Source organism: Glycine soja, chromosome 17, assembly GCF_004193775.1.
Source record: "Glycine soja cultivar W05 chromosome 17, ASM419377v2, whole genome shotgun sequence".
In the NCBI taxonomy this organism is placed as follows: Eukaryota; Viridiplantae; Streptophyta; class Magnoliopsida; order Fabales; family Fabaceae; genus Glycine; species Glycine soja.
Genome location: NC_041018.1, coordinates 9,437,225 through 9,456,635, shown reverse-complemented (window position 1 = coordinate 9,456,635; position 19,411 = coordinate 9,437,225). Strand labels below are relative to the sequence as shown.

The following is a 19,411-nucleotide window of genomic DNA, read 5'->3' as shown; positions in this document are numbered from 1 at the left end:
TAGTTAGTAGTTAGCATGTTATGTGTTTTTTATCTTTATACTTGAGACAAGAGAAAAGTACGTACGTACGTCGGCAACATTTTAGCAAATGACAAGACATTATGCATATTACTTAGTTTTCTTATTTTGCTAATTTTTTACTTTCTTTACAATGTAACAAAAAAAAATCAACATACATTCATTTTTTTTTATTTTCTTTTTCACCTCATTTTTTCAAATCTATAATTTTTTATCACCTCAGTTTACGTTTATTTTTCTTCTTTCTTCTTCTTCTTCTTCCAGTTTTTGTCTATTTTCCTTACACTCCATGCATCCTAAAATGAAGTATAAGTTTAAACTTTAATGTAACAATGTATGGACACCTGCACAATACATCCAATTGACATTCTTCTTCTTTTTATCTATATTTTTATATCATGTCATATTACTTATTATATTTATATATATTTCTCTATCTGTTTTTCTCTTTGAAGCTTTGCTTAATACGAAAAAAAAAGTAGGGGTGGACTAAATTAAAGAAGGAAGGAAAACTCTCAAATTATTAATCCTTCCTTTATTTGGTTGAAAGATACATACAAAAGAAGGCATATATCGAAAAAAAAAGACACAAAAGAAGGAAGAATTCTTGTAAGGGGATCCCATGACATTTTTATCTTCTCACGAGAGTGGATGAAAAAGAAGGGAGAGTTTCTATAATTTTACAACAAAACAAAAATACCCTTATTTATTTATTTCATGACTCGTTTAATATATATATATATATATATATATATATATATATATATATATATATATATATATATATATTCTCTTTTCGTTTTTTATACAACTAAATAAGATGGAAGAAAAAAAATCTTTCTTTTCCATCAATAACCTAAAATATCATTTCACCTTTTTTATTACATTTTTTTCTTTCATTTTACTTTCTATTATCAATTTCATTGAACCATTATTCATAACTTTATGTCTTGTTTTAAGTTTAAATATGTTTTTGATCTTTGTAAGTTTGTATTTTTTATTTATTTTGGTTTCTATAAATTTTTTCATTCATTTTAGTCTCTTTAAGTTTATATTTTTCCAATTTTGATTTTTGTAAGATATTTTATTTATTTTTAATTTTTTAAAATTTTTTATTTTTCTAATTTTGTTTTCTACACGTAAGTGCGAACTTACTATGATTATAAATAAAAAAAATAAAAATCTTAAAAACTAAAATTTAAAAAACATAAACTTATAAAAACTAAAAATGAAAGAAAATAGAAATCAAAATTAAATAAGGACTATTTTTTTATAAAAAAAAAACTTACATATATCAGATATGAAAAAACAGTAACCTAACAATACCAAAAATATGTTTAAGCATATTTTTTTATTGGGAGGTTATTTTTAATTAAAAATAAAAAAAAAAGGCAAAGGAGGAAATGATTTGGGTTGAAAGGAGGGTGGGGTGAGGCCCTCGTAGGCAGTGCCCAGGCTGGTTCTTTTTCCTTTATAAAAGTTCGACCCAGCAATGCACATGTAAATGTGCTTCACCCTCTCTTCTCACTTTACTGACACTTAGTCCCCGGAATCTCGAATTTCCGACCGGTCATATTTCCGTCAAAGAAGCTGACACAACCCAACCTTTCTTTTCTTTTCTTTTACTCCTTTCATTGTTTCTCATATATGATCTCTTTCTTTACACCCAATAATAAAAGCAATTGTTGGCTGAAGCTACAAGTGCAATGAATTTAACCTTTGCAGCATAGTAGGCACCACTTAGCCACTGCCAACCCTTCCTTTCTTAAATTTTCTCTTGTGTTGTGTGTATTTTTGGAATCTCAAACCTTACCATTAATTATTATATTATATGGATAATACTAGTGATATTTATTCTTACTCTGCTACCATTAAAATCCTCCTTTCTGTAATTATTCTTTTATAATACTATTAATATCATGCTTTCTTTTATGGTTCCTAAAAGGTAAAAAAGGTTTCATAGTATTCCCCTTTTAATACTAATAATCAGTGGCACGCTTTAATTTCAAAACTCGTTTCTCTTCTGATGCTCCTTTCTTAAAGGCAGTGAACAGTGAGGACTCTTTTTCTTAGAGTATTGTTCTTTCATACATGCTTTATCAATCGCAGAAAGGCAAGAGTTCCCTCTATAAGCACCTGGTCTGGTCCCCAAAATCTATGTTTGCTTCCTCTTTCTTGCACCCTAGCTATATATGTTCCAAGCTCGCCTTTTTTCTTTGATTTCCCTTAAAAGCATTCAAAATCTCATTAACTCCCTTGCAATTTGTCATCAATTAATTTATTATTATGTTCATGCATGGTGAAGTATTATATTATAGTCTTGTTTTAATTTAACTTTTCTTGCTTTCCCATCATTACTCAGAAACATTGCCTTTTGAGGTTGTTTTTGTTCTGTTGCAACATCTATAATCGGAATCCTGCTTGGGCATTTAGTTTTGCTTTAGTTTCACTGAATCCAAATAAGAAAACAAAGTACTCTAGACTCTAGTAGTTACCTTTGTATGAACGAAGTTTTCAACATTGGTTCAGACTATCAGATTCAGAGCTATAGAGGTAGCATATATATATATATAGCTTCATTGCTTCACCAATATCCCATTCCCATACCAATGTATTTTCTTTAAAGAAGCTAGTGTTTGGAAACTAACTTAAACCAGTTTTAGCTTAGCTGGCTTTAAATGTAATGTCATCCACTACACTAACAGTCTATGGCAGCTAGCTGAAAATAATTGAAAGCAGTGCTAGCGTGTGCATGTGGCTACTATAGGGTCAAACGTTTTGGTGGCCTATAGCTAGCTAGCTGCGGTTCACAACATGTCTTTCAAATAAACCCTTTTTAATTGAAAGTCTGTTTGTTATAGTATAACCCATTTATGTGTGTTGATTGCAAGCAGGGAAATTAAGGTGAAGTGGAAAGGTTCAGTTCATAGTTGAAGTTGGCGTAGTTGGAGCACACAGACACAGTTGTTGCAGGCATTAAAAGCAAAGGCAGCAGTTACAACAATCCGCACGGATATATACATGGCGTAAAGCACAAGGTTTGCTTTTTCTACTAACTGCTCTCACCCTTCTTTCATATTCATTTCAGAATAGTCATTTAATAGTAGTATTCTTAAGTTAAAACAATAGTATTTCTTTTATAAATTTTGGCACCCAATATACCAACTTGCTTCATGTCCATAGTTTCACTTCACTCAAAGTCCACAACCCAGTAACTAGTAAGACACTGCTGGTTTTATGTATGATTTTCCTGAAAGGATTCTTTCCCTTTTATCTTTCTTGTTTGTCTGCATGGGTAATGGGATAGTACTAGTGTAGGGTCTCATTTAGTCATTTTTTCATTATTGCAATAAGTGTCCACAGCTTTTTTTGGTTAATAATATTAATAATATTCTTCCCGAACTAGCATATACCCACCCTATCTCGGATCCGGTTTCTCGACTGTCAGAAAATACACACATTCACAAGGTTAGACCTTAAGAATTATGTGATGAAAGATGAGAGTCTGGTGACTGTCTGGGTCATATGAATCAATTGATGATTTATTGGATCCACTCCTGATCTAATATTTCGAGTTGATAATCGATCTTAATCTGATAACATTGGATCAGCCTGTTTATAAGTTATTTTCATAAATTCAACCTTAAACACTTTTTAAAATACAGTCTCTCTGATTTTATCAAAAGGGAATCCAAATCCCCCCTATCTCACGGTAAAATTCAATTTAAAATAATTAAAACATAAAATGTGTTAATTATATTTTTTTAACTTAACTGAAAGTATTTTATTATAAAAATTAACGGAATTTAAGATAAAACCATACTGGTAATGAGAAAATGTTAAAAATATAAATATTTAAGATATATATAAGAGTTAATAATCATTACAGTTAATAAAATAACTAAGTATTGATTACTTTCACATTTTACATAAGAAAATTAAAACATGATCTTTAAATTCTTGTTAAAATAAAATTTAAGTAACTTTTAGTTCACAAATAATAAAATATAGTAATTATTTTTATCTTATAAAACAAGTGTATATGTTAAGGAAATAACAAGATACTTTTCACTTAAAAATATAAACATTTATTATATTTAAAACAAAATTGATTTATTTTTAAGTAATGAAAGTATTTAACCATTTGTATTTAAGATTTTTAAACTTATACACCAAATAGAAAATTAAAAAATATATATTAAATTAGATTTAATTTATTTATCAAAATATTTATTTTTCTCTTTTCATGTATTTAAATATTAATGATATTTATGATTCATATTTGTGTAGTTGAAATTAATCTTTCGAATATTTTCACTTAATTATTTTTTACAATATAATACTCGGGTGAATTCCGATTTAAACAATGTATTTTATAAAAAAATTTACTCATTTATTCTTCTAAAAATTATCTTGTAAATGATTGCTCTGAAACATTGGTAGTTGAGTGAATTTAATATTTTCAAATATATTGTTTAAATAACTTGTAATATTGAAATTTTAAATATTTAGTTATTTATTAAAAAAAATTCACTAAATATAACAATTTAACCTAAATTAAATATTTAAAATTTTAAAAACCATCTGATCATATATATATATATTACTTTACATATAATTATAAAATTTTGACATTTACAATTAAAATATATTATAAAAAATATAAATTAAATAAATACTAATGTCCAAGTATTATTCATTATTTTTATTTTATTTTTGTAAAATATTCGTTATGTATACATATATTATTATTTTATTATTATTTGATTTATGTTTTTATAAATATTTTATTAATTTCTCAAATTATATTTTTCATTATTTATATCTGAATTTATTATTATTATTATTGTACAAATTCATGCATATAATTATTAAAGAATTATCTTTAAAGTAAAACTTAATATTAAATAAATTCATAAAAAAAACATATTTTTTGAAGTGTATATATTTTTCTAGACAAAAGAAAAAGGCAAGGAGAGAAAAAAAATGTAATTTTAATAAGTATTCGTAAAAGAGATAAAATGATGTAAATACAATAAATAATATTTGTCTTTAGACTTCTAGAAGCATTGATTATATAAATTCTATAATTAAAAGTGTGTCAATCCTTGTCAAATAACAAAGTCAAAGTCCAAAATGGTTAAAAGTCAGAATCAGAAGTTCGCATGACATAAATACTAGACAGCTGCTTTTAAATATAATATAAATATAAATTCCATTATACTTAAAAAAGTAAATTATATTCTTCTATGGAAAGAACTTTTTAAATTATATTTTCCTTTTATTTTAAAATATGCGCCTCCTTATTAAGATGAATATAATTTACACCAGTCCTTTTTTTAATGTCAATAAAAATGATAGAATAAAAAAAACTAATACTATAAAAATAATGGAAAGTTAATATAAGTTAAAAGAAAAAATTAAAATTTAAGAAATAATTTAAAGGTAAAATTTTCTAATAAAAATAGAAAATAGTTAGTGGATGGTTATCTAATTTTGTTTAGTAGATCAGTTTTAATCTACATTAGAGATGATTAATTATTATTTTTACTTTGATATTATTAAAAATAAAAATAAAATAATCTAAAAATGTGAAGAAAACACAGTTATACAAAATTGTATCTTTTTTATATATTTTATATATTGGTGTAGACGTTGTAAACACCCAAGATGAAATAAACATATACTTTGGCTGAAATTTTAAAGTCAGGGTATTTAAGGCTTCATTCTATCTTATAAAATGTTAAAATCAATAATAGATGTTCAAACACGTACGACAAATTAAAAAGCATTTTTAAGATACTAAATACAAAATAAAGTATTTAATAGAAAAATCATTATGCTAAAAATAAAAACATTAATTTTGTAAAAGTAATTGGAATCTTTTAACGATATATTAAATGCTCCTTCAATACTTTTGAAAAACTTGTTGACAAAGACTTGTTTTAAAATTATTATTTTTTAATTTTAAATTTAAAATGTGTCACAATATCATAATATGAATTGCTGTATTATATTATTTAAAAAATAACGTAAAATACTTAACTTTTTATAAATAAATAAAAAAACGTAAATACTAACATGTCTTAATTCTTAAAAATCTCCGTACCCTTGTACAGAGGATAACTAGTTAATTTGGATGTTGTGTGTTACCCTACCAACACACAGCCACTGATAAATGACTGAATGTGTGTTGGTAGATAGAGGCATAGAGGGAGCCTTAGGGAACACTGTCATCAAAATTCAAAGGCATATCTTGTTTGTTCTGATCATTACAGTTCATATATACTTAGTTAGAGTTTAATGCTTGCTTATTTTACATATAGAAAATGAGATGAGTCTCACCGAACTAAAGTTAAAAACAAAAACAAAAAATGTCCAGTTGGGTGTATTTGAGGTTTTTAATTTATATAAACTTATCTACGAAACTCTTCTAAGATAAGAAAAGAAGAAAAAATATATAATTTTAGCCCATAGGGAAAAGTCAATTTCATTTTTTTTTTCTCTTAAAGTATTTTTAGAGATTGGATCACCCTTCTTGGTTTAAGGCTTCCTGAGTCATGAAAATTTAAAACCTTTCTCCACCCAAACAGGTAAAACCTTGCCTCCTTCATAAGATTCCATAAGTCACCTTGTTGTTCAACTATAACCAAGTGGGATAAAGAGGTATTTCAAAACATATTTTTTTAACCACCTTAATTTGATTTTTCGATAAGACTCCAATATATTTTTATAAGTTTTAATCTTTTTTATTAGTTATGAGATGAATTTTTAATTTAAAATTTAATTATATTTAAAGTTATTTATCCTGCTCTAAAAATGTATTATACAGAAATTAAACTTAAATTTTTACTCACAAATTCACCATGAGTGATCCAATCACAAATCTTTAAAACGGAAATCTTTGTCATTTTTTAAAAGTTCCCATTGTGGTAGACTGACTCGCGAGACTGATCTAATTACATCTTCTATGCATCCTATATATTGCCTTTTGAAAACACTCATAGGCTAGTGTAGTGTTTAAAGAGGACATAATAAAGATCATATTTTGAAGTCCTTAGAAGTTAGAAAAGGGAAGGCCTCCCGGTTTATTCTACTTCAAAATTTGGGATATATGTGGTTAAAGGATTTTAATGTTCAATGGATATTGTTGGCTATTAGAGCTCGGTGGTTGCTTGAGTAGCGTGGTATAGGAAGCAGGATATTGCATACTTAATTATAGATTTTGTAAAATATATACTTTAGAAGATAAAATATATTACCATGTGTCTAGTTTAACGCTATGGGGGAGTGAAGTTACTCAACGTAGTTTTCATTTATTTTGACTGAATTTGACCCAAATTTTTATTGAGATGTGCGTCATGATTTATGGATGAGAATCCAAATATATACTTATTAACATGTCATTAATCCTTTAGAAAAACATCTCATTAATTTGAATGAAACTGAGATTGTTTTTATTAAGTAAAATTTTACATGTGAGTTTTATGAATAAAAAAGTAAAGTTAAAAAAGAACGAGCCCGTAAATATTATAAAATGGAGATAAAAATATAAAATATTTAGAATTAGGATTGTCAATAAAAGTTTACCTAGGGACTTAAAATGCAAAATGGATTTTCCTAGGTGCAACTACTTTAATATACCGGGTACCATAGATCTATGGGAAATGTTGCCTAACAAAAATGGATTTAGTAATTTAACATTAGGGAAATTGAATCTGCGCATAAGATAAATGAAAGTTAACTCTGAATTCTTGGTCATCACTTATATCACACATAGCCATATGATTAAAAAAAGGTTTAAAAAAAGGTTGACTGCTGATAAAGTAAATAAATAAAAGGCTAATTTTTATAAGAAATAAAAGGTTAACTTGATTGGTATAATTTCGTTAGGGACAAATATATAAGGTCTCTTTAGATAAATTTCTTTAGTAGCACTTATACGATAAAAAAATAAAAAAGTTTTTTTATAAGTTAAAATTAGTTTATAAATAAATTAAAATAAATTTCTATAAATTAACCTTTCTATAAGTTAATTTTAACTTGTGAATAAATTTTTAATTTTTTTATCTTTTTTATTTTCTTCTTCTATAATTGTTTATGAAAAATCTATCCAAACATACTCATAACTTGATCTTTTGGAAATAATTATGGATTTTTACTCTTCACTTCGTTTAGAACTTAAAAAAAAAAATAATAGAATGAAAAAAAGAGAGAAAGATATACATTGATAAAAAAAACTTTTGCTCTTTTATATATACAAGAAAATAAAAGGCAAAAGAAAGAGAGAAAAAGTATTAGACTCGAGGAAAATAAATTTATTAGATCAAACAATCATGCATGAATAAGGCATATATAATGAGAGGATATTTTTATACAAGAAATGAGAGTGAGAAGAGTAAATTTATATCATATAATAATATATGAAAGATCAAAATTTAATATTATATAATTACTTAAAAAATCACCTGATCAAGATTTGATATGTATTCTCAAAACAACTTAAAAAAATCTTCTCACTTTCTACTTTTTGTTTTTTTTCCTTTACCCCACATTTTGTCTTATCTATGAATATGATCCTTCCCTCCTTACCCTGGGTTCAACGAATCTCGCCCAGGAATCTTTTTATTCGATCATGATCTTAGTAAGATCGCCTTAGGTGAAGGAGTTGGTGCTCAATCGGGCAAGCAAAGGACAATGTATATCATATACAAATTATCAGAGGACAGTGACATAATGACACCTGAGTTTGCATTTTTTTTTATAAATATTAATAACATTAGTTCGTTTTTAGCATGTGCACTGTGAAAGTACTGGTCAATATTGAGTCTTTTTTTTGTTGGTTTTTAAAGTTTAAACATGAAAATTTTACACATGCAAAAACTAAATAAAATAACACTAATGAACAGAGTGGAGAGGCATAAGTTTAGTTGATTATTTTATTAATAAAACAAAGTCTAGTTGATTATTACCATTATTATGATCACTCTATCAGTGAGTATGTTTGTGATAGCAACAAAAAAAAGCGTTGAGAGCATTTTCTTTTGAAACTATCTGGATCTTTTTTTGGTGAAAAAAAAAATCTGGATGTTAATTCCATGCGTTGCACGATTATGGAATTCAGGGTTTTGAAAAAAAAGCATTGATACATAAAAATTTGTCAAAAAAAATGTTAAAATTTAAGGTAGCATAAGAATTTATTGAACATTGATAAAAGACGAGGAAATAAGTTTTGTTCATTTGTGATGAGAAAAATGTTGATTAGATATTATACGAGTGAACAAAAGTAGATTAGATTATACAAAACCATTTTAATTATTTTTTTTATACACAAACCATCTTGATTGGGTAAACAAAAGTAGATTAAAAAAGAGTAAAGAAAAGTAGATAAAATAAAAAAACCTTAATTATAAATCCAAAATTCAAGTATTATTATTTTTATGTATAATAGTGACAACGATGTTTTAATTTAAGACATCCTCTGAACTATTCAAGCCTTCGCTACTCCAAAATTCAAGTATTGTTACAAAGAATTCTTCTGCTAATTAAGTGTTAGCTACCTAATGGTTAATAATTTCTAATAATGATCTCTTGGCTTTCAACCACTGGTTAAATTTTTTAATAGAAAATCATATATACTATTTTTTTTTATAAAAAAATAGAAAATGGAAAGATGAAATGACCATCGTCTTTCTCATACCTTAAACACCTGCTAGTAATAATACACTTAATGTTTATAATAACAACAATTACATTAACAAATGTTTTTTCTGACTATTACTTACATCTAATTCATTTCTTTTGTCTATGGTCACGTGATATGGTGAAAACAATTGTAAGTGAGGTGTAGTTTGGGGTCGCAAGGTGTAGGAGAAAAGGTTTACTAACTTTTTTTCTTTCTTTTTGAAAGGGGTTTATTAACTACTATAGCTATATTATTCGTTTAAATTATAGAGAGTACTCATTTACTTATTCATCTTTTATCGGTTACATATTTTATCTGCCAATATCCATTTATATAAATATTTTTGCCATCACTATAGTTCCATGCTTCCATTTTTATTAAACAAACTAAGAGATTTTGGTAACCGTGTTTCCCATATACAGCCAAACAATCCATGAAAGAAGTTGGGAAAAACTCTAAAGTAATAAGAATGTTTAAAAAGTTATTGATGTAGATAAAAAAATAAAAATTCAATTTGAGATAACCATTAACAATGTTTATTTATTGGGTTTTCACATAATATATTTTTAAGAATGAATGAAATTTTTTAAGTGTAACTAAGTATTAAGTTAATGATTAGTCATATAGTGGAATCTAAGTTTATGAGAATACTTAAGGGTTTTACCAAGAAGACAAAGAGTCTAACTACGGTAATTAAAAAAAAGTTTATTGACTTGAACAAAATTATTTTTTAACCAAGGATACATGTGGTTTTGAAGAAATTATTACATAGTTGAGACATGTGATCTTGACCTATCTCTTTATAGCATATTATTTGGTTTAAATTTCATATATTATAAATTATAAATGTAAGAGCTCTTCAAAGATATGTAGTAAGTTGGAAATAATTTGGGAGAAATGGACTTAGCATCCAAAAATTAGAGAGAACCAAGGTTGGAGGAGGGGGGCCCTGGCTTTCCCCAGTGGAAAATTTTACAGCTTAGATGTGACAAAATCGAAAGAAATCAAATGACATTGACCAAAGAAGCAGTCAGATAGGCCACAACATCATCAGTATGCAAATTAATGCCCCTTACCAATCCATTCAATAACAATAATATTTCTGTTTCTTTCTCAGCAACAATAGTATCATCATAGGAACAAAATGCGAAACCTTTGCTGGTTGCAATACAGTGATGTTTGGTTCAGGAATTAATAAGGGCATGAAAGTCTTCACATGGGGTAGTCTAGTTAGTTCATTTATATTCAAACTTTGCTTTCTTTCTTTATTTTTTTCTTAGTAAAGTATTTATTTTTTGGTTGGGATGTTCTATCTGTCGTGTGAAAGGGACAGGACACATGATTGTTCTTGGTGTCTTTGTAATGATCCGAAATAGTTGAAGAGCGTTACTATCACTTGTAACATTCTTGGCTATGCCTAGTTCCCCCCATCTCCCATTCCAAAAGGCCACAAAAACAAAGAGAGAAAAGTGCCAAAATCCAATTTTATTTTTTGCAATAGTTTGCAGCATTTACCCTTTGGTGCACGTACAACTGACATTGGCATTTGGCAGAAAGCCATTATGGCAAGTTCATGCACACTACTGTCCGGATATCTAAGCACAAGCAAGCAAGCTTCAAATTTTGTTTTGACTCCTTGCTTGCTGCTACTCCCTTGTGTTGTGTTGTGTCGTTGTAATTCAACTTGGGAAGGAGTTAAAGCTCCTTAGTGGTCACTGAAAAGGGTACTTATACATGCAATCTTACAAACTGTCCTGCCAAGAACTTGGAGTAGGGTAAAATTCAAACATCCTTTTGGGACCACCAAATTTAAAGGCTCCTTGGACTTGTAGTATCAACCCCCCCTCCCTACAAATAATTAACTATAGTCTATAGTCCATCACAGGCAGTTTATTTTCTTTACAATTTCTTTGGCCAATCATATGGCTTTGAGCTTATGGAACATTAATTTTTTTAAGGAAAGTGGTGGTGGTGGTGAGGACTTGAGAACAAAGTTTATATTATTATGCCCATAAACATGGAAGAGAGGTAAATCAAAATTAGGCCATCACATTGTTCCAATGGGGACAACGATGGTTATTAGAAAAAAATTATATGAGATTGATTGTTGGTTCTTTTGCATGTATGCACGTCACTTTATTTTTCTCCCCATCTTTTCACTTTCAGTTTCAGAGAATGTACAGCGCCTAGGGGAAGATGAAACACTGTCGAGATTTGATGCCATGCCATGCCTTTCTTCTTTCTTTCTTTATATTTTCCCTTCTTTTCAGCTTTCAGCCGTTACAAGGCCTCTTCATGACTTTCCCACTCTTGTACTTTCTTTAAACTCTAGTCTTTCTTCAAGACAAGTGCATAAGTTGTGACTTGTGAGTTATGGTTCTCACTCACTCTCAGTAAAAACGTGGAACCTGTTTTGCCATAAAACCTTTTCACTCTTTCAGTTTATCTCTAGGTCCTCCAACTCCACTTTGAGATAAAAGTTAAGTTTGTTTCCTTATTTTCTTCAGAACTACTTGGCAAGTGCAATGAAGGATCCAGTGGAGGATCAAGTGAAATCTAGGAGGGCAGTGCAGAAACCCAAGGATTTTAGAAGAAGAGATAGAAGAAGAAACCAATGCAAACAAGAGAAATTACAAGACACACAATTGGTTTCCTCTGCTTGCAAAAGTCTTGTGTTTCCTGCAAGGCCTGGCTATGGCCAGCTGGGGACAAAGTGTCTGGTCAAAGCCAACCACTTCCTGGCAGATATATCCGCATCTGACTTGAGCCATTACAATGTAAGTCTAAGGTCCAACTTTTTGGTTACAAAAGAAAATCTAGAACAATAAAACTCATCATGCAAAGTAAACAGACTAATAATAATTTGATTTGTGTCAAGGATTTTTTGCTTAAGTTGTCTTCATGTGTGTTTTGTGAAGGTTAAAATAACACCTGAGGTTACTTCTCGTAAAACAAGCAAAGCCATCATAGCTGAGTTAGTGAGGCTTCACAGGAACACTGATTTGGCAATGAAGCTTCCTGTTTATGATGGAGGAAGAAATCTCTACACTGCTGGCTTGCTTTCTTTTGCATACAAAGAGTTCACCATACTATTGAGAGAGGATGATGAGGGCACTGGTTCTACCAGGTGATGATTTGTTCAAGTAACTATGTCATGTTATCTTCAAAAAATATTTTTATTCCTGACTGCTCACCAAAAAAAAAGGATTTGGAAACTGTTCTTTTGGGTTTAAGTAAACAAATGAAATGAGTTTCAATCATTCTTGGCAGGGAAAGAGAATTTGAAGTGGTGATCAGGTTTGCAGCTCGTGTTAGCATGAATCAGTTACGTGAGCTTCTGAGTGGCAAGCAAGTGGACACTCCACAAGAAGCACTTACTGTCATTGACACTGTATTGAGGGAGCTTGCAGCTCAGAGGTGCATTTTGTGGTTGTTCTTTCAACATTATATCCATTGCCTCCTTTTGAATTGAATGAGACTATTGCTAGTTGCTACTGGTTATGTTCTTGTTTCTGACATCTTAATTTGCTTGCATTACATCGCATTGCTTAGCTACGTGTCAATTGGGAGGTTTCTATATTCTCCGGATTTAAGAAAACCACAGCAGCTAGGTGGTGGCCTGGAATCGTGGTGCGGCTTCTATCAGAGTATAAGGCCAACTCAGATGGGATTGTCACTTAATATTGGTGAAGTTCTACCTTATCTTCTTCATGTATTTTTCCTTTTATTTGAAGATTTTTAATAGTCACTCATTTTAGTTTGTCAACAGTCAATACTAAAAAGCCTTTTTTTCCCCTTTTATTTATATTGCTTTTGCTCTTCTCTCAGACATGTCATCAATGGCGTTTATTGAACCACTTCCTGTAATTGACTTTGTTGCTCAAATTTTGGGAAAAGATGTGCTCTCAAAGCCATTGTCAGATGCAGATCGTGTCAAGGTATGGAATTTATTTGACTATGACAGCTAGCAATCTTTGTATTTACAGACACTATTAACTACACAAGTTATACAAAATAGGTTATGCTTGCACGCCCTATGTCTCCACTAAGTCTTGACAATGATAGTTTCAGTAAAGAAATTTTGGTGTTTCAAATTTGAATTTAAAATGGAAAGTAATATATCCTGCAAGGTCAAGAGCCCTTGTATTCCAATGACATGTTAATAAATGTGATGCAAAGAAAATTTCTTATTCTGCTCCAAGTGCATTTTCTAGGCTATTTAAGAATTTAACTGGTAATGTTTCAAGCTCCTAAATCATGAGAAACATTTAAGCCAGATCTAACAACCAAATAATCTTTGTGGTGTCACTAATGTAGATTAAGAAGGCCTTAAGAGGTGTGAAAGTTGAGGTTACACATAGAGGAAGTTTTCGAAGGAAGTACAGGATTACAGGATTGACATCACAGCCTACAAGGGAGCTTAAGTATGGCTTTGTAAATTTTGCATTACAAAATGGACCTCAATTTTTTTAGATAGGACCTCTCAAGAAATGATTCTCTTTTCCTCCTAACAGTTTCCCCGTCGATGAGAAAATGAACATGAAATCAGTAGTTGATTACTTTCAAGAAATGTATGGATATACAATCATATATTCTCATCTACCCTGCCTTCAAGTAGGAAGCCAAAAGAAGGTGAACTATTTGCCTATGGAGGTAAGTTCTTCTTTCAATTTATTGAACCCATTTCATTCTTAGTACTTTATTTTTCAATGAACATTTCATGTGAAACTTGTCCCAGGCATGCAAGATAGTTGGGGGTCAGAGATATACAAAAGGGCTTAACGAAAAGCAGATAACTTCTCTGCTAAAGGTCTCATGCCAGAGACCACGTGAACAAGAGACAGATATTCTACAGGTCATTGTCATGGATTCTTGATATCACTCTCCAACCTTTATTTTCTTCTTTTTTCTTTTATTTTTTGTTTGTCAAAATGAATTGGAAACTGAATTGCCATGACGTGTGATAAATTGCAATTGTTTTAACTTGTCCTTTTCAATCATCTATTCACTTTACAAAAAGAAAATTTTATATTGTTGGTTTGGTTGAGTTTAATTAATCTGTAACTTTCCCAATATACTAGCAGACAATTCACCAAAATGATTATGAGTATAATCCCTATGCCAAGGAGTTTGGGATCAGCATTGACAGCAAGCTTGCATCAGTTGAGGCTCGGGTTCTTCCTGCTCCATGGGTAATTGTCTTTAGTTAAATTGGTCAATCATAGATAGCTTTTGGCATTCTCCTAGTCCTGATTGTACATTTTGGCTCTTCTCTCTTCATAGTTGAAATATCACGAGACTGGAAGGGAGAAAGAATACCTGCCACAAGTTGGTCAATGGAACATGATGAACAAGGTTAGCTCATACATTAAAAGATTATAGTTACAGTATAAAAAAAAATTTAGTGAAAAAAAAATAAAAACTACTTGTTCCCAGCCGAATGTTATTCTAGTTATTTCAATGCAGAAAGTTATAAACGGAAGCACTGTAAGATATTGGGCTTGTATTAATTTCTCACGAAGTATCCAAGAAAGTACTGCTCGCGGGTTTTGCCAACAGTTAGTTCAAATATGCCAAATCTCAGGCATGGTAAAGTTTCAAATTTTGGTTATACCTTTATTAAGAAGTTATATATTAGAGACAGCTTGTTTGAACAGCACTAGCACAGTTCAGATCACTTTTCTAATCAGAACCACACTTTCTTGTTATTCTATATCATTATCAATTTATGATGTTGCTTATAAAAAAAAATTTATTATGTACACTTGTAGCATACATTTTTTCTTTTCTTTTCACAGGAATTTAGTCAAGACCCTGTGATTCCAATATATTCAGCAAAACCTGATCTGGTAAAGAAAGCCTTGAAGTATGTACATTCTGCTGTACTTGATAAACTTGGTGGGAAAGAACTAGAGTTGTTGATTGCCATTCTTCCAGACAACAATGGCTCTCTGTATGGTATGATTCCAAGTCACTCCAATACGTCCAGTCCATTAGCATCACTTCATGATCATAGCTACCATGATAGAGGTGTATATTAAATGTTAAGAGGTTCTAGTACATTACTACTACGTTTTCAGCTTTCATTGTTTTATGCCTATGAAAATGGGAATTCTTGCGCACTAAAGAGGTTCTAGTATCTTACTTCTACTTCACTCTCAACTTTATTTGTTTCAGATTCTTTTTTTCTTCTCCTGATGAATATACTTCTCCTCATGTTTCCAAGAAAAAAGATGCTGAGCATATCTTTTACATATTTCATCCCACTTTTTCTGCGTAGCATGCTCACACTTAAAAAACAAATTCCTCTTTCAGGCGATCTCAAAAGAATCTGTGAAACCGATCTGGGGTTGATTTCTCAGTGCTGTCTTACAAAACACGTATTCAAGATCAATAGGCAGTATTTGGCAAATGTGGCACTAAAGATCAATGTCAAGGTCTGTTATTATCTTATAATAAAATTTAAATTATCTATCAAAATTACATTCCAAAGTAAGAGAGTGGTTACCTGCTACTCAGGAATATTCATTTCTACATATTCGCCGGCCTTAATTTATTTTTTCATTTTTCACTTAATATTTCCTTAAATATACTTTTAGATGGGAGGAAGGAACACAGTACTTTTGGATGCCCTAAGTTGGAGGATCCCATTGGTTAGTGACATTCCAACAATAATTTTTGGAGCAGATGTAACACATCCAGAATCTGGAGAGGACCCTTGTCCATCCATTGCTGCTGTAAGTATTTCCAAAGTCCTTTACCTTATAGCTGGCCATACATTTGGTTTTCTAATCACTGTTATTCAGGTTGTAGCCTCCCAGGACTGGCCGGAAGTAACAAAGTACGCAGGATTGGTATGCGCTCAGCCTCATCGTGAGGAACTCATTCAAGATCTTTTTAAATGTTGGAAGGATCCTCATCATGGTATAGTTTATGGTGGCATGATCAGGTACTTAGTAGCAGCCTGACCATTTTCATAATTGGATTAAGCGGAAGGTCATGTTTGCCAATTATTTTTATGTCTTTTTTATTTTCTTTTAGAACAATAAGATTTCCCTTAGTTATTGACTTGATTAAATTGCCTTATGAGAAACATTTTCATAGGCTTTTGTTCTTGCTTGTATTAAACAATGTGGAAGGTCATGTTTGCCTATTAATTTAAACAATGCTGACAAAAGCTTATGAAAATGGTTTTAAATTGCCTTAAAGCAAGCAAGAACGAAAATCTTTCTCATAAGGCAATTTAAACAATGTTGACAAAAGCTTATGAAATGGTTTTAAACAATGTTGCCTATTAATGTTGACAAAATCTTTCTCATAAGCTTTTGTCAACATTGTTTAAATTGTCTTATGAGAAAGATTTTCGTTCTTGCTTGCTTTAAGCTTCTCCTTTTCACTTGAGTGATTGCTTGTCTGTTCAATTATTGACTACAAGGGAAAGGATAATGGTTTTGCATTTATTACCTGTAATTTATTCAACATCTTCTGCCTTATTGGATCACTCTATTCTGTGCTACTGCAGAGAGCTGTTACTCTCTTTTAAGAAGGCAACCGGACAAAAACCATTGAGGATAATATTTTACAGGTAAGAGTGATCTGTTCTGATATTTTTATTTTTTTTAAAGTTGTTCTTGCAAAGGAGATTAGGGATGAGATGAGAGGCAGTGATTTGGACATATTACAGTTATCCAAATAGGATAATGGAGGAGTGCCTTTATTATTTATAATGTTGTCCAATATTTACAGGGATGGGGTAAGTGAAGGACAGTTCTACCAGGTTTTGTTGTATGAGCTTGATGCCATCCGTAAGGTACTTGGACAAATTACAGTTATATTTATTTATATTTATTATGACATTTCCCAATGCTTAATTTCTTAATGTGTAGGCTTGTGCATCTTTGGAACCTAGTTACCAACCTCCGGTAACATTTGTTGTGGTTCAAAAGCGACATCACACTAGACTCTTCTCAAACAATCATGACGACAGAAATAGCACTGATAAGAGTGGGAATATCTTACCTGGTATTTTTTTTTTAACTTCTGTCATTTTCTATCATTAGTGCATATCACCAACCAAAGGATATCTGTGAAAATCTAAGAGGAAATATGCCTAGATAGCTTGTCAAAGGGTCATCTCAGAATTGTAGATTTCAAAGAATAATGATACTCAATACTCATACAACAAATTTTCATAATAATTTCTACACATTTTTTCTTTCCATTTCATCACCTATCTTATCACATACTTCCCTCTCTTCTCTTCCTATCTCTCTCCCTTGTGTATAATTTGTCGTAAAATTTTGAAGTATTAATAACATTACTCTATTTGGAATACTCTCCAATTGCATCTGCCAGCAATGTAATTATTAGTCCCAGAGAGTTGAAACATCTGTGATTGGTTAATGTAGGTACTGTGGTGGATTCTAAGATCTGTCATCCTACGGAATTCGACTTCTATTTATGCAGTCATGCGGGAATTCAGGTATGATAATTACAGTACTCCTATAATTTATCTACGGCTTAAACTTCGATTTTGTTCCTGTACAAAATTTATTTACACCCCATTTGTATGTATAAAAGGGGAAAGAGGTTTTCATCTCTTCTCATAACCATACAAATAGGATATTGGGGTAGGGTGTAAAGAAATGACATGTTAAAGAATAATATTTGTATCGGATTTACATTAATGCAATTTACAGGGTACAAGTAGACCAGCTCATTATCATGTTCTGTGGGACGAGAACAATTTCACTGCTGATGAGATCCAATCTCTGACCAACAACTTGTGCTACACGTAAAAAACCTCTCTCACATCATCTTAAATTTGTTGCTCCATTATTCTTGTGATGAAATAACCTCATTATTTTGATTGTAGCTATGCAAGATGTACACGATCAGTTTCTGTAGGTAAGTGTTTGGCTTTTGCTTAACCTAAGTAATTGTATAATCGTCTACCTGTTATAAGTACTTGTACATAATGTTGAAATGAGTGAGGGCATGTTTGGTTAACCATTCAAAAAGTACTTTTGAGTGTTGAACATACTTTTGAAAGTACTCTTAGTTTCAAAGAAACAAGACATAGGTTGCTTTTGCAAACTCAGTTTGCAAACTTTAATTCAAACATGCACTTAATAATTTATAGAAAATATTTACATGAGATGTGTGTGAGGAGTGTCCGTGCGTGAGACTATCTCTACTTATCAATATATAAAAAGTCAGCATTTGTGGATTTTCTGTGATGTTGGTTTCATGTAGCAAGTTAATTACCCCTATGAAATGTAATTTGTCTACTATATGTGTACAGTGCCTCCTGCGTACTATGCTCATTTGGCAGCTTACAGAGCTCGATTCTACATGGAACCTAATGTCCATGAAATTGCTAAATCTCGAGGTGCAAGGTCAAAAGATGAGTCAGTTCGGCCACTACCTGCTCTGAAAGAGAAGGTGAAGAATGTAATGTTTTATTGTTGAATGAGACAAAATAGAGAGACATCTAAGTAGAGAAACAGCAGCATATGTAGGAAAAGGAAATTAAATTAGCAGAGCTCAGAAAGCTCAATATGTACAACCTAACGTGTTCATAATTCATAATTCTCCGCATGGAAAATTTTGACAAAGTCTAGGTTGTTTTTCAGTATTTCTAGTGCTTAGGGAAGGTAATAACTTATGTAGAAATTATTTGTGTATCGGTTTTCGAGCTTCAAGACA

General features: G+C 30.5%; 1 protein-coding gene across 5 annotated transcripts; it reads left to right on the top strand.

Moving 5' to 3' along the window:
• Positions 1–1,525: 1,525 nt before the first annotated feature.
• LOC114391423 (protein argonaute PNH1-like) lies at positions 1,526–19,411 on the top strand. 5 transcript variants are annotated; one of them, XM_028352429.1, is made up of 24 exons: positions 1,526–1,747; positions 2,913–3,056; positions 12,211–12,480; positions 12,622–12,830; positions 12,974–13,120; positions 13,256–13,389; positions 13,532–13,641; positions 14,021–14,127; positions 14,218–14,356; positions 14,442–14,558; positions 14,788–14,895; positions 14,987–15,058; positions 15,170–15,292; positions 15,502–15,661; positions 16,019–16,140; positions 16,303–16,440; positions 16,510–16,652; positions 17,226–17,288; positions 17,450–17,513; positions 17,590–17,725; positions 18,112–18,185; positions 18,403–18,497; positions 18,579–18,610; positions 19,008–19,411. In XM_028352429.1, the coding sequence occupies exons 3-24, from the start codon at positions 12,229–12,231 to the stop codon at positions 19,172–19,174; spliced, it is 2,712 nt and encodes a 903-aa protein (XP_028208230.1). In that variant the 5' UTR covers positions 1,526–1,747; positions 2,913–3,056; positions 12,211–12,228; the 3' UTR covers positions 19,175–19,411. The 5 variants fall into 5 exon arrangements, with proteins under 5 accessions (XP_028208230.1, XP_028208229.1, XP_028208228.1 ...); XM_028352428.1 differs by having other exon boundaries at positions 1,526–2,157; XM_028352427.1 differs by having other exon boundaries at positions 1,526–2,571.

Coding starts and splice junctions, on each gene's coding strand:
- LOC114391423 (XM_028352429.1), top strand. CDS start 12,229: ATGAAGGATCCAGTGGAGGATCAAGTGAAATCTAGGAGGGCAGTGCAG. Junction 12,831..12,973: donor GAGGGCACTGGTTCTACCAG/GTGATGATTTGT, acceptor CATTCTTGGCAG/GGAAAGAGAATTTGAAGTGG. Junction 18,186..18,402: donor GCAGTCATGCGGGAATTCAG/GTATGATAATTA, acceptor TGCAATTTACAG/GGTACAAGTAGACCAGCTCA.